The sequence below is a fragment of the Lagenorhynchus albirostris genome, chromosome 11 (genome assembly GCF_949774975.1).
Source record: "Lagenorhynchus albirostris chromosome 11, mLagAlb1.1, whole genome shotgun sequence".
In the NCBI taxonomy this organism is placed as follows: domain Eukaryota; kingdom Metazoa; phylum Chordata; class Mammalia; order Artiodactyla; family Delphinidae; genus Lagenorhynchus; species Lagenorhynchus albirostris.
Window position 1 is genome coordinate 64456762 of NC_083105.1, and position 15772 is coordinate 64472533.

A 15772-nucleotide genomic window follows, 5' to 3' on the forward strand; every position below is an offset into this window, starting at 1 on the left:
CCCTAAGAACCCTTTTCTCCTCCCATAAGGGTGAACCTGGCAATCAAGTTAGTAAGTGCCATGGGACACCACCCTCCACCATCAGCACAATCAGTGCAGCAAAGCTTTATGGATTAAGTCCTCTTTCACAGGAGTTTGGAATTGGTATGCAGTGGGTATAATCAGTTCAGGGCTGGAACAGGCAGACACCCAACCTATGGAGCAATTGTCTTCTGCCATGTACCTGAAGAAACAAAGTTAGCAGGGAGAATAGGTTGAAGTCAGAGGAGAGGGAAGCAGAGATAAAACACCATGTCTCTAAGAAAGAGCCCAAGATAATGACTGCCCTGGTTTTAGTCAGCCTTGGAGGCCCACCTGCATTCTTGCTCTTGGGTTTTATGAGATAACCTTGCATCCTTATAATAAGCTCCTTCTTTCTTCCCCCTCAAAACTAATACAGATGGGTTTCTGTTTCTTGCAACCAAAAAAGTCTTAGCTGAGGCAATATCTACCGCAATGTGATTATAAGGACTAAATGAGATAAAGTATTTCAAACATCTACATCAGTGCCTCCAAAAATGTTACTTTCTCCCTTCCATCTGTAAATGGCACCCATGTGCTCTGAGCATCAGACTTCCCTGTTCTTTGTACTTCTTATTTGGAGTGACAAGCCCATTTCGCTGTCAGTATTTTTGCAAGATTTTCTTCATTCCTGCTTTTCCTCTTCCAGTTGCCATTCTGTTCATGGTCCAAGCGCTGATATATTTGTGTTTGTGTTTTGCTATGTTTTGTTTTGAAGTTTTTGTTCCTCAATGGATGGAATTAATCATAATCCTCAGTTCACGAGACACCATCATTGGTCCCTGCAAGGAAAGGCTCTCTTGTTTTATGTCTTTATTTATTGCTTTATTCTGTCTTTATACCCTGTATCTTCACTCCCTCCACCCCCCAAAATAGGCAGTTTTCTAGTGTGTATATATCTGTTTAAATGTGTCTTCAGAAAATAGTTATCATTTTGTAGGCATTTATTTTTAAATGTACTCCAAAGCTACTGTTACATGTCTCATTCCGTGTCTTACTTTTTTCACTGAGCACTCTTTTTCATTTCCATCCACATTGCCAGATGCTAATATTTAATTTGTTGCTTCACTTTGTTACCTGCTATTCCACTGTGTGCACTCTTCACTCACGATGTTGCATCTATCCACTCCTCCATTGATGAACACCCACATTGCCCCCAACTCCATACCACTACAAGTAACCCTGCAAAGAACATCCTCCTATTAGTCCCCTGCTGGACTTGTAAAGAATTTGTTTTATATTTCTTAGGGGAGGAATTGCTGGGCTATAGGGTATGAGTCTATTTAATGTAACCAAGTTTTGCCAGATTGCTTTCCAGAAGTGGTGAAACTAGTCTTGCAGCAGCGCAAGTTTCTACATTTCCACATTCCTGACAACATTAGTAATTGTCTAGATTTCTGATTTTTGCTGTTTTTATAGTTATAAACTGATCTCATCGTTGGTTTAATTTGCATTTGATTAATAATGGTTTTGATCAAATTTCCATATCCATATTAGTTTTTTCTATTCTGTACATTGCCTATTGATATTATTTGTACCCTTTTTTTCTATTGGGTTGCTGTCCTTTCCCTGCTCATTTGTAGGAGTTCCATGTATATTTTAGGATTATATTACATCCTTGTCAGTTTTAGACAAATATTTTCTTCATTCTGCCATCTGCCTATTAACTTTGTCCCTGGTGCTGTTGATAAAACATAAATCTTTAATTGTTTTGTAATCGAATTCCTCAGTTTTTGCCGTATGGTTTATGCTTTTGAAAGTGTTGAAATATGTGGACTACTCTCTTAGTTATACCTACTCTCAGCCTGGCGTCTCTAAATCTGAGTTCACTGGAGAGGTCCCTGTAGTCATTGCATCTACTCCTCTTCATTGGACTCCAAAGGATTTGCACTGACTGAGTTTCATCCTTAACAGAATCACATCTTCCTTGAGCCTTTTCCTCCATAGAATCTCAGGCTATGAAAATCATATCTTTTATCTATTTGAAGTCAATTTTCCCATAATCCTGGACACACATCTCACTTTATCTCCTTGGCTGTCAGGGAGAACCAAATCACCATAGTTACCGTCTTTCAAGATTTTCTTCACTCCCATTCCACTAGTCAATTTCATCTTCGTTGGTCAAAATTAGATCCAGAGTTGCAATCTATTCTCTGCCAACCTCTTCCTTATGAAGGATGAGGCTACACTAAATCAACATTCTCCTCCCTTCTGGAACTTGGCTTTGTGCCATTTCATGACTCGTCCTGGGATCTGTAATAGAGTTGATCTGTTTTGGCAGACTCTAGCACATTTTTACAATGATATATTATTTTCCTCTCCTTTATCCTCACCTAAATAATTTCTTTCTTGTTTCCACTCTCAAGGTTATAAAATCCCATAAAAGACTCTATCTTCGTGATGTAAAGTACTACTCTGACTTTCCTTCTATCATTTTCTTTTGTTTTTATTCCTCCTCCTTACTTCCTTGTGTCTCTTTTCTTGTTTCCTTCTTTCCCTCCCTGCCCTTTTTCTTCCTCCTTTCCTTTCTGAATTTTACAAATACTGAGGGCCAGGGCAGGCTTTCTGTAGATCAGAGCAAAGAAGCTGCTTCTATCCCAGAAGCAAATTCCCCACAAACAGGTGGTGTGTGTCACATGACTGGCAATTCCTTTCCAGTTGCACATCAGAACCCAGTTCTGTTTCTTTGGAACAACGTACTCCACCATTTTTCACTGCCGTGGTCCAGGCATGAGTCCCATCCTACCAAGTTTCTTTATATATGTGACATTTTATTTTCCTCATTGTGTAAAAACTCAAGTTCTATTTTATATTACCTGTACTTTGTGCACTGGTGTAGAGGCCATAACTACTTTTTTTTTTTCCCCCAACCCTTTTCTACTTACTTTTTCCAGAGAATTATGGGATGCAGCTTCGGCTACTGCTTTTCTTCTGGTGTCATATCTGATATCCTCTGTGGTATAAAATTTTGTGAGCATTCTTTTTAACTGTTGTCCTCTCCATTTTGTCTTGTCATCCCACCCTCCCACTGACTCCCAACACACCACACACACACACACACACACACACACACACACACACACCATTCCCATTTTCAAATTGAAGTTCTCTTAATTCAGTTAACATTGCTCACAGAAAACATTCCCTTCCATCTTTTTTATTTATTTATTTTTGCTGTACGCAGGCCTCTCACTGCTGTGGCCTCTCTCGTTGCGGAGCACAGGCTCCGGACGTGCAGGCCCAGCGGCCATGGCCCACGGGCCCAGCCGCTCCGCGGCATGCGGGATCCTCCCGGATCGGGGCACGAACCCGCGTCCCCCGCATCGGCAGGCGGACTCTCAACCCCTGCGCCACCAGCGAAGTCCTCCCTTCAACCTTTTGAGAAGCGCTGTGTTCCAGTTCAAGAACATATCATCCCCTCATCATTAGACTGAGAGCAACATAAGGACAGGGACCCTGACTTCTTGGAGTCTTCCCCAGAGCCTACCACCTTCCATGAGACATGGTAAGCAGTTGGTAAATACTTCCTGGTAGATTGAGTCAGTCATGGTTCTCTTCTTGGATGTCTTTTTCCATCATCCTTATAAGAATTACTCACCTACTCTAAAAGGAATTTTCAATGTCCCTTTTTATTCCCAAAGCAGAATCCAAGCCACCATAAGCTTCCCTTAGTATATTGTAATTACTTATAACAGAGTAAGATGCAGAACCGTTTAATGAGAAAAAAACAAAACAAACCAAAAAATCCCTGATTTTTATTTCAGACGAACAGGATTCTAGTCCTAATGCTGTCATTGACTATGCAAGCTTGCACATGTCATTCCATCTATTACTTTATTTATAAGCAATGACATAATGTTTATTCACTGTTAACCCTCTTAAAAGGAGACCATACATTTTTTTTAAAGTACTTGAGGTAGAAATAAGGTAAATTTCCCTGACCCAGGGGTCTAAATGTGAGATAAACTGTTTGATAAGAAAAAGAATTTGCTTGAATTTGCTTTCTTCAATATTCTGAAGAAATATTAGTCCTGGTCGTTGTCTGAACATCTTTCTTGACCTCTCACTGGCAAGATCAAAAAAAGTCCCCGTTTTAAAACTTTCAGCATAGGTGGTGTGGTCTGTAAGAAATTCCCAGAGATAATAGTCACCCTCTCTTTCAAGAAATGCTGCTTCACTAACACTCAAAATGGCCCAGAGAATATAAATGCATGAAAAATACAGGCATCAACAACTCTGAGTCAAAAAGTGATTCAGAAGTGTCAGACTCAGTATGAAGAAATTATAATAATACTATAATGACTTTCAGTTATGTTTGTGTGCATTGTAGTGATATAAAAAAGTTCATTCTCTAAATAAGTCTAAATAAGCTCTTTAAATAAGAATGAACTTTTAAAATACGTGATAAGAAAGCATGGTGATAGTTGAATTGGCAGTATTTTTTCTTTCTTAATGGTACCTAAAATAATGACGTGCCACACAATTGATAGTGCCTTAAAGTCAATAAAATAAGATAAATATTTCAGAGACTATAAAAATGAGAAAGCAGTTCCAGCTCAAGATATTCATAATCTGGAAGGGGGAATAACAAGCATAAAGAATAGTAGAAGTGAGGGAAAATATACTAATTGTCCCCCAAAGAGTTACAAACAAAAAGATTTAGATATTTAAGGGAGGAAGAGATCACATTAGGAAAGGTTCCATGGAGGAAGTAGCCTTTGAGAAGGGCCTCGAAAAACTGATAAGATTCCAACTGGCAGAGATGGAACAGAGTAAGAATAATAGAGAGGAAGAAATCAGCTGCAGGAAAATGGGCATTTCTAGAGAATGGTGAATAGCATATTTTCATTCAAGGATTTGTTAACCTTTTCTGGCTTTAAGAATTTTATGAAAACTATGAACCCAATTCCTAGAAACAAAAGCACAAATTTCATAATCAAAAGGTTTTTTGCATACTGTTTCTGGGGATTTCCTATTTACAGATAGCATAAGAAACAGGAGGGAAAAGCAGCCTTGCAGGACACCTCATGAGAGGCTGGTGCAGGTGACCAAGGCTGCAGAAGTCCCTTTTCTGAAGGAGAAATTTGGACCTGACTGCATTTGGGAAGAATGGCTAAGAGAAATTGTAGCAAGGGCTAGGGGGACACAGCCAGTCCACTCACCCAGAGATTAAAAGAGCTGATATATACTTGGGAATCGTTTCTAGCTGACTGGATGATATAGGCTTCCAACTGATGGTATGATGGCTAAAAAATGTACCTGGGAAATGAAATGTATGGATTTAAAAGTATGCCAGGGCCTTACTGGGGGGAGCTTGGCTACTGCCACTGTATTTTATGCTTAATTTGAGAAGTAATGGGACATGATGCAGATTTCTGAGGAGAATGAATGTTCAGAGCTGTGGTTTAGGAAAATCAATCTTCAGGATTATAGGTGAGTGAGAGGCCAGGGGAGACCATTTAGGAGTTCATTGCAGTTAGTTTTTATATCCTTCAAATACATTCTATTTATTTGGTTCCCCTTCTGTCCTCGCCACCCATTATTTGGCAGAGCCAGGCCTTTATAAGCATTTGGTGGTGCTTGCTGAATGGAAAACCACAAATTTACCTTGAGGGTCCCTTTGCAATGTCCCTATTACTCACCAGGTGGCACCATTACAGCATTACTTACAGAGCAGATGTCCTTCTATATACACAGTGCTTCCAAGCAGAAAGGCTGTGTTTCTTTGAGGGAATTCCCCTTCTGGGGACAATCTAGAGGTGCGGGGTTGGGGAGGGGGGTGGAGGGAATGGTAGCTAAAGATTCAAGAATATTCTTTTTGTATTGTACATCAACTATCCCTCAACTTTTAAAAATATTCCTTTTGTACTTCTATATATCATTTCTTATTGTAGCTGAGAATCTTGGCTGAATTTCTATTCCTAGGCATATAAATGGAGAAAGATGCTTAGGAAAACCTGCCTTTTCAAAGACGCAAGCAGTTTTCTGTCTTGCAAGGAGTATTAGACTCAAATATATCTGGGGAAGAACTGTCCCTTAGTTCTGGGAATACTTCTAGGTGAGCCATTTCATTATACATATCAAGCAAAGACCATACTCTGGTGATACTGAAGCCACAAAAACCTGCATATTTATGTTGTGGGCCAGTTTGCATCTCTTAGAGAAATAACTGTTTCTCTAGAACAGATTTTAGTTGTACCACGCTAAAGTTGTAGCTTATTTCTATGAAGTTGTATGTTTTCATTTTGAGATTTAGAGCTAACCCTGAGAGATTTCCCAGTGAGAGATAGGAGTGCCAGAAACAGAAAGAGTTGTGATGACTTACATGCAGCATTGCGCTGGGTTCAGACATAAAGTGCAGCATAAAGCTATGGGGGGAGGGGGTGGGAACCATCACCTCACTGCCACACATCAGCAGTGCTCTGACAAACTCCCAAGTACTGGAAGACTTGGAAATAATGGTAGACAAGATCCTTAGTGCATTCTAATGGGTATCAGTATAATTTGAATTTGTTGAATAAGTGGTAAGTAATCAGGTTTATGCAATGATTTCACTTCAGTGTAGGAAATACTCTGGAGGCCCCAGGAGGCAAGGGTGTATCAGTTCAGGCAGGGTCATTTCTTCTTTGTTATTTTTTGAATTTAAAAGTCTCATCTTTTAGTTCAGTGATTCTTACCTTTTTACTTAATTCTTACCTTTTAGAATTAAGTTAAAACAATAGATCTTCTCTCTAGAGAATATACATACACGATTCTGCATTCAATTTCAAGGGGCTATGGCCCCCTGAAATTCATAGTGACCCCATCCATGAGTCCCAGGTTAGAAATCTCACCTGAAACTCACTCATCAGAAGCATTACAAAGGAGAAATGCCAGAGGAGAGTGGGGAATCTGGAGAAAGGAGGAGGTGGGAGAGAAACCTGTGCTGTATCCCTCTGAAATGCTGATGCAGGTCACTAAAGAAAGCTGAAAAATTGCTTTATCTGGGGAGATTTTTATCTATCTGGACTTGGAAGAGCTGGAGAACTTCTAGGAGCCCTGGGCTAAAGGACTGATGACCATTTAGGGTGGTAGGCATAGGAAGAGGAACTGAATTGGCATCAAGGGTTAAAAGCCTAAACCAGACATTTCTACAGGTGCTAAAGAGCTAAGCTGCCTTGAGATTCATGTCACTCTCTGTGGAATCTGAGCTACAGTGAACAGGAAAGAGGCACACGAATGGATCTGTGTCAGGGAATATCTGGGGACATCAGCTTCTTCCTCTCAAGAAGCAAGTCCAGAAGACCATCTTCTCTGTGCCATTATTGAATTATCACCCACTAGACTCTGAGAAGGCTCACTAACCAAAACCTGATCTGCGATTACTTGTTCCCACTGAGAAGATGAAAAGTGAGTAAAACCAGCATTTCTTCCTGTTCAGGACTCTTAGACTCTTGATTGGGGAAGTAAGGGATTTCCTTCTCTGAAGATGAAATAATAGAGCAATTAACAGAGTGGTTCCCATCTAGGGTTCTTTAAGTCAGAAGATCTGGATTAAGTCCTGGTTCTGCCAAGTACTAGCTGTATGACCTTGACCAAGCCTTGGGAGTCTGTTTTTGGAACTGTTAAGTGAAAATAATAATAGTGCGTGCTTCATAGGGTTGTTGGGAGATAAAATTGGGCACAGTGTCTGGCACACAGTAAGTGCTCAATAAATGATAGCTATCATTGTTGTTATTGGTGCAGAATGCTGGAACTGTAACAGGAAACTGTCTTCCAGCCCTCAGGGACACTTCCCCACTAATGTACTTTAGCTGCCCTCTCTAGGGCCCTGGCACATATTCCCCAACCACTGCACAACTCAAGGCTTCCTCTGGTCATCCTATGTGTACAGAGCTGACTTTAAGTCCTTTTTGACCCATAACTACATGACATTTATGAAGAAAGTCCATGTCAGCTTGGGAATCTCATCATCCCCTTGACTATCTTGAATGATAAGAGTTTTAGATAGGGAAGGATTATATTAAACAAGAGCTTCTAGAACCTTCCCTGAGTAATTGTATTTTCCCAGAGGAGCCAGTCACCACCACCACTGCCTATCACAAGAGAACTGTAAGAAAAAACTAACATTTGCACAAGACTTCCCAGGAATCTTAGATATTTTTCTCCTCAACAATTTTTGTCCCCATTTTACACAGGCAGAAACTAAACCTCAAGCAAGGAAGCAAGTCTCAAGCACTCATTTACTGTTGGAACTGAGATTCAATGCCAGTGCTCTTTCCATCTCTCTGCAACAACCACACAGCAAGAACACACACACATACATAACACACATACATACATTTGCAGATATGCAAGTGCAAGTGCACACACACACACACAGAACCCCAGCTCATTCTTCTCCCAAATTTTGTTTGGAGCAGCTTGGAAAATCTCCAGTGCCCAAGGGAGCAGACTAGAGCTGATGGCAATCTAAGCTCCCGGGGGAACACCTTACGGGCATTCTCCACAAGAGGTCTGAGGCAGTTTTTGTGGTTTCCTTTGTGATATGTCACTCTACTGCCAGAGATTCCGGGCAGTCCCTCCTGAACAATACCCCTTCCCTAACCCTCCCATGGAACAAGTGTCGTCATGCCTACCGTTCCAGGACTCAGATTTGGAAATCATCTCCCAGGAGCCAGGTGCTTCACTGAAAAGAAGTCTCCTGCACATCTGGAGTTCTAGCTACCAAAAACCCTTGTCAGTTTGGGAGTCTCAACACGTACCGTCTCCAGCTTGAGGTGAAGGTCCAGGTCGGAAATGACCGCAGGTAGAGTTGGCAACGCATGTCCCAATCACGGCAGGGACGGTCAACTCCTTGGAACCAGAGGCAAGAAGAGAGGAGGAAAGGCATGGTCCCTGTAGTTCCCGCTAAGCCTGTGTCCATGCAGTGGGTCCAGAAGCCCCACCCTGACATCGCCCTAGTACCAGTCAGCAAGGAGGGGAGATGACGCCGCTTTATTAAGGTTAACACCAAGGAAAGCACTGAGAAGGGATACACGGAGGAGGAGAAAGGGCACACAAAGTCACCACTTGAGGAGGTGGGAAGGAAGCACATCAGTTAGGAACCTCAGGGCAGCCACATGCTCCATGCCCTGGTTGTGGGGGTGAAAGAGGAGAGGAGAGGGGAAAGCGCCGTGAGAGCCTGGGCCTCACAGACGGGTCTGAAGCCCCCTGAACCTAACACCAGAGCCACAAGCCCTGCCCCTCAGGGCTCACACACTACTACACAGGTCGACACACATAACGCACACAAGACATTATGGAGGCAGCACCAAGAGGCAGCGGGCAGGGAAGTGTTGACGGGAAAAGGAAACTGAAGTTAAGCAGGTAGAGCCAGGAAAGAGACAGTTTTTGGCTGCGGCCCCCAAGAGCCCCTCAATGTCCCCTAAATCTGGGCTGTTGCTGAGCATCCCCAAGTCTCTGCCTGTGAACTGGGCTCTTTGTTCTCTAAGCCTCAGTGAATGGATAAAGCAATCCCAGATGAAGTCAGTGACAAGGCAGGATCCACTCTGCATGCAAAATCCTAGAGGTTGAGCTATTATGTATGTCTTCATGCACATTGATAGTCAGCTCCTCCCAGCCCAGAGGCCCTTGGAACCCCATTCACCCAGACTCCTAGGGCTGCAGTTCCCTCCTCAAGCTTCTTTTACCAATCAGCAGCCGCAGAGATCTGTGAGGGGGAGAGGCTTCTGCAGAATGCTGAATAGCTTGGATTTCATCAGAAGGGTAAATTTTCTGTTGCCAGAACAGAATACCCCCAACTCCTTAATTTCTAGGTAAATCGTTAGAGATTATTTGCCAGAGTCCTAGATAAGTCCTTTTTCAGAATAGAAAAAGCAGAATTTTATTTACACAATTCAGGGGTTCTCCTGTTGGCTGGAGAGGGGGAAAGGGCAGGGTAGGGGGTTGGATGGGAGTCCAGAGATGGGCGCTTCCTCTCCCGCAACCTCACCTTTCCGCAGTTTGCTACGTCTCGCTTGGTCAGACAGAAGGAATTCCTGATGCTCCCAAAGTCCTTCACCCTATAAATGCTTCCTCCAGGGAGTCTCTTCCGCCTGACCCGCAAGAGTAGCGGTCGGAGTGAAGCATGCTGCACCGCGCGGTTCAGTCCTCTCGCGTCATGCTCTCGGAAACCCAAAGCCAGCCCGGGAAAGTAGTGCCCCCTCGGAGTCCCCTCACAGAGAGGCCTCTCCCTCCAGCTGCAGCAGGGTAATGTCGGGCAGGTCGAGGGGCTCCACAAGTGGCCCGTCCCCCCCAAGGAGGCCAGCACAGGGGCTCTCAGGGCGCTCACAGTGACTAGTGGGTGTGGCGGAGCTGGGCATCTCCTTCTCTTCTGAATCGTCGTCCTCCTCGTCCTCAGGATCGCGACCCAGCAAACCGCTGTCCTCGATCCCAAGCGAAGGGGTCTCCGGCTCTTGAGGGGCGCCCGGGAAGCTCCCCTTGCCGCCGACCACGCCCAGGCCACCCTGGCGGGGCGCGGTGGTCATAATCCGGCACATGGAGACGATGGCTCGCTGGTTGGCGCACACGTCGTCCGAGAGCACCTGGATGTGCGAGGCCTGCTCATCCAGGGCCCCCCGCATGGCCCTCACGTCCTCAAACAGGGCCTGCAGCTGGGCCTTCAGGTGCTCCATCAGCTCCTTCATGCCGCCGTTGTACTCCCCGGAGATCACGTCCCCCACGGCCGGCACTGTGGACACCTCCAGAGGTGCCGGCATGTCGCCGCCGTCCTTGGTCATGATCTCCAGCAGACCGTCCTCCATTGAATGGCAGAAGCGGGCGGTGGCGGCTCCGGGTCCGGTCCAGCCCGGCCTCGAGGTGGAGGGAAGGTACGGGGAGGGGGAGAGGTGCCTGGAGGGGCTGGGAAGAGGAGGCTCCCGAGAGGGGCAGGGAGCCGACGTGAGGAGGTGAGTCTCGGGCGGAGGGTGCGGGCGGGATCGGGGAGGCCGGGAAGAGCCTGCGGGACGAGGATCGCGCTACAGTCCCAGGGCCGGCGTCTCTCAGGCTCGCCACGGGGCGAAAGCGCCCTGCCCTACCTAGCCTCCTGAATTGCACCCGTGTCAGCTCCGCCCTCTGGGCGCCAAGAGCGGCAAGTGCCTGCGGGTTGCCTGGGTCACGGAAGCGCTCGCACAGGGGCTCAGGTCGAGGCAGAGGCCAGCAGCGGGTCGAGCTCGGGACTCCCCTCGGCCATTAACGGGCAGCGTCCGCGAGTGTGGTTGGAAGTGACACGGGCGGGTCTCCCAGCCGAGTCTCCCAGCCGAGCCGCGGATGCTCCTCTGTTTCCAAGGCGACGCACGGCACTTAAATGACGTGTGTCTCCATGGCAACCAGGAAGTGGAGAAGAAAAGGGAGGATGGTTGGGAAGCTGCAGTGGGGCTCCGGAGTCTGAGCTAGCGGGCGGAGCGGGAGGGGAGGGGACGCTGCAGTGGCCTCAGCTGAGGCTGAAAGAGCGTGTGGCTGCAATGTTTAATAGGGAAGCATGAGAGAGCAGTTTGCTGCAGAAATCCCCAGGTCGGGGAGACATCGTCCCTCCCCTAGCCTGGGTGGTAGACAGTGAGCGCGACTGCCTTGGAAGGATTTTCACCCGCCCGAAATCCTTTCCCTGAGGATGACGTTAGAGCCGCGTCCTACTTCTCTGTCCTCCAGCAGGGAAGCAGAGCGGGTAGCGAGGCCGACCCTATTACCCAGACTAGAGCTGGTGCGCGACGGCGACCTGGAGCCGGCCCCGCCCGGCCTTAGAGGTGCAGAGGCGCGGGAGGGCACTACGGAGGTTTCCGCCACTCCCTTCTGCTTCTGCAGTAAATCAGCCCTCGCTGTAGATAAGATAGTACAGGAGCCGAGAAAAGATGGGATTCCCTCCCATATGAGACCCAACCGCTTCTATTCAGGGCACTGGGGGTTCTTCCAGCACGGTGAGGCAAAGCGCTTCAGTTTTGAGAAAGAAAGCTCCGTAAGAACAGAGATTTTTGTCTCCTCCGTGTCCTCCAGCACGGAATCCCCAGCACCCAAAATAGAACCTGGCGCGTAGTAAGTAAATGCTCAGTACGTTTGTTGAATGAATAATTTAACAAGAACCACTGCGTCCCATTCCCTCATCCATTACTCTCCAGCTCACAGGTAGTGGATTTTAGGAGACCTGAATTCAGTTTTGTTTCTTCCATTTATTAGTTCAGAGACCCTGAATAAATCATTTTCCTGATCTGTTAGGGGATTGGACTGGGCAATATTGGGTAATATTATTTCTAACTCTGAATAACACTGCATCAGCTCACAGTTGAAAGGGCGAACTGTCGAAAATGTGCGGAAGGGATGGGGAGGAAGGATTATGTAAGGGTAGGTAATTCCCCCTCAGCAGGCCCATCACCCATGTACAGACATACATGGGGTGTCTCAACCTTTGTGACGATGCCTTTCCCTTTTTGAGGAGCGGAGTGGGAAAGGAGGAGGAGGAAGAAAAGTTGAATTTAATACATTTACAGATGACTTCAGATTGCAAAGCAAGCAATACCTAGGCAGCAGCATATTAACTAATAATGACCTTAGTAAATTGGAGAAGCCAAGTGTTCAGAAACGAAAAATGAAGTTCACAAGAAGAAGTAAATCTGGGGAAGAGAAAAGCTGTATCATTTCAAGATGGGGAAGAGCTAGGTATGGGTGAGTGTTTCGTATACTAGTGGTTCAGGGATAGCAAATGTGTTACCTTGAGGTTTCCCTGCTTGCATACTCTAGTGGTGAGGAGTGGGGCTGGCCCAGAGAAACTTTTCTGGCACTAAAAAACTCTTTGGCTTATTCCTTGTCTTACTGCTATTAAAATAGAAACAAGTGGGGAAATATCCTAAACAGCAAAATGTTTAATCAAAGGCAGTGTTGATATAATAAAGTATTATGCAGCCATTAGAAATTTGATTTCCCAAAACAAATATATGGAGAAAGTTTTAAAACCTATTGTATTTTCTATGATTCAATCCTATTTGCTTGCTCATTCCATCCTTCCTCCGTTCCACAGACTTGTGACTCTCACCTCAGTTATCACTCCCACCTTCACCATGTGTCCCACAGGTTATTCCTAAAGCTCAGGAGAAGACAGAAATGCTTTTCCTTGGTTTCCCTAAGCACAGCCAAAGTGCGTGGATATTCACGAAAAGACTTTACCAAAAAGGAGCTGTAGGAAAACTAGAAACAGAGAAGACACACCAAAAACAGCTGAGCTTACACAGTATAAGTTTATAGCAAGCATAGTCTCAGGGCTTATGGATTCAACCCTGCTGTTCGTCTTTCCCTGGAGACTTTTGCTTTAGTCAGAAAAGACTGACATGATTTTCAGATTTTTTGCCTGGGTCTGTTACTGCACATCTCTTGACCAGCACTTCACAAGGATGATTTCACCTTGCCAGCTCCCTCACTCTTCAGATAGGCCCCTGCCTTCTACCTACAAGAACTGACCCTGTCCCCAGCACAGGGCCTCCCATCTTAGCCTTAACCTTACATTAAACATAGCCCCTATACAGTAGGAGCTGGTTTATGCCGTCATACAAGGCCCTTTGCCACTGTTGTTGCGGATACCATTATGTCAAGGCTTTCAGCATAGATTACATTATGCTCCCCAGAGATGCTGGCATGAGGTCTGCTGAGAGTACAGGGGGTCTGAGCCTAGAGGGAGGGGAAATTATTGGAGAAGTACGAAAGAACATGGGAAACAGTGCAGAGATCAAGGGGTGTGGCTGATCCAGTCAAGTTCCAAGTCAGGCATTGGAGAGCCAAGGGTAGGTGGGATCTGGGGGTGTGGACTAGTAGCAAGACTTGAAAATACAAGGAGACAATTGGCGCCTCAGATTCAGAACCAGATAATTTTAGGAATTCTGTGTGAAATTGAGACAAGGGGAAATAGGAGAGGTCTAGTCTCAGACAAGTAAGGGGGACAGATACAGAGAGTGGAGCAGAGCCTCAGTCAGCTGTTTGGGTTACAATGCTGGGCCCTCTGGAAGCCAGGGCCCTGGAGTTTGTTAATTGGGTCCATCCCCAAACTGAATGGATAGGTACTCTGGCCATATCACTAGAGTATTCGGACACAGCAAGAAAAAATAAGCCCTATGCACTCCTCTTCTGCTTTCTGCCTTTATCTTTTCCTCTGGGAATCACCTTAGCTGTTCTATTCCTGCATCCCAATCTCATCAGCTCATGGGGGGAAGAGACTCATGCTGCATAGATAAAGGTCTCCATCAGGTACACCTAGTTCCAAACTTCAAATTGTCACTAAAATTGTGATTCTTAATAGTCTCTGCCGTTTTCCTCTGTCTCGTGTCTAGTTTATCTCCAGTGTCTATTTTATATAGCTGGTGTACTTTTTGCACTATAAATCCAGCAATTGTAATTAAGATGCTCGCTTGACTCAGATCTAGAATGATGGTCAAAATCAAGGAACAGCTGACTGCTGCGCCACAGGTCTGCAATCCCAGACAGTACTCCCCAAATGTAAATGTTATGAAGCTGAGCTGCCTTGTGGCCCATCTCAGCATGATATCACATTCAAAGGAAACACATCTAATAACAAAAAAGAACTGAAAAGCAATTGAGATTTTTATTATGTCTCTGGAAAAACTCTAAAGGGGTTTACATTCTTGGCACAGAGCAAAACATCTTAAACTTCTCTTCCCTCCTTCTCTATTCATCTCGCTCATGTGAGCATAGCTGTTGCTGCCCTTCTCTCTCCCCTCTCCCCCAACACCCCCAAACTTTCTCTCAAGGCTGGCCCTTGCTTCTTCACTCCCCCACCCCCTTTACTTCTTTTTTTTTTTTTTGCGGTACGCGGGCCTCTCACTGTTGTGGCCTGTCCCGTTGCGGAGCACAGGCTCCGGACGCGCAGGCTCAGCGGCCATGGCTCACGGGCCTAGCCGCTCCACGGCATGTGGGATCTTCCCAGACCGGGGCACGAACCCGTGTCCCCTGCATCGGCAGGCGGACTCTCAACCACTGCGCCACCAAGGAAGCCCCCTCTTTACTTCTTGAGTGTATTCCTTTTCTCTTCTGCAAGAAGAAACTCCTTGTCCTTGTTTCAGCTCCTTTGATTCTGTCCCTCAGTTCCCTGATCTGCACAGGTACCAGGAGCCCCAGCTGTCAGTGACAGGGGTCTCCTTCCAAGAGGGTGAGAAAGGCTGAGAGGCTGAGAATAATCACATTATTGTGGATTTTGTCTGTCACATAGACTAAATTTTCTCATCATGAGTGGGTGGGTGGCCTGGTGTTACAGCCAACCTGCTTTGTTCATCTCCACACTTGTACAGAGAAATGAACATGGTCATTTGCAAAGATCCGAAATCCATATGAGTCTCTGACTGGAGAGGGGGTCCAACTGTTCACACACTCAGGAGTCTCTACTGTCACAGATATGGTCATGAGGTCACACACACACACACACACACACACACACACCCCTCACTTAAGCCCAGAGCTGGGCTTTCAGTTGCTTGCTTTGTGCCTTCAACCTAATTTTAGGAATCCTAAAGGCCACCCCTCCCCATTTCTTTTTCACTCATATTAACTTTACTCAGAGCAAGAATACCAGGGGAACTTCCGAGTTCTCATGCAGTCTGTACTTCCACTGAAAATAACCTGTCATTTCAATTAAACCTGCTTTACTTGTTTTTACACTACTTCCGCTTTCTTCATTGCCCACTGCAACAGCTTTTCTTGT

General features: G+C 45.6%; 1 protein-coding gene across 1 annotated transcript; it reads right to left on the bottom strand.

Moving 5' to 3' along the window:
- Positions 1-10043: 10043 nt before the first annotated feature.
- Positions 10044-10844, bottom strand: CCDC184 (coiled-coil domain containing 184). The gene has a single exon (XM_060166414.1). The coding sequence runs from the start codon at positions 10842-10844 to the stop codon at positions 10257-10259; it is 588 nt and encodes a 195-aa protein (XP_060022397.1). The 3' UTR covers positions 10044-10256.
- Positions 10845-15772: the final 4928 nt, after the last annotated feature.

Coding starts and splice junctions, on each gene's coding strand:
- CCDC184 (XM_060166414.1), bottom strand. CDS start 10,844: ATGGAGGACGGTCTGCTGGAGATCATGACCAAGGACGGCGGCGACATG.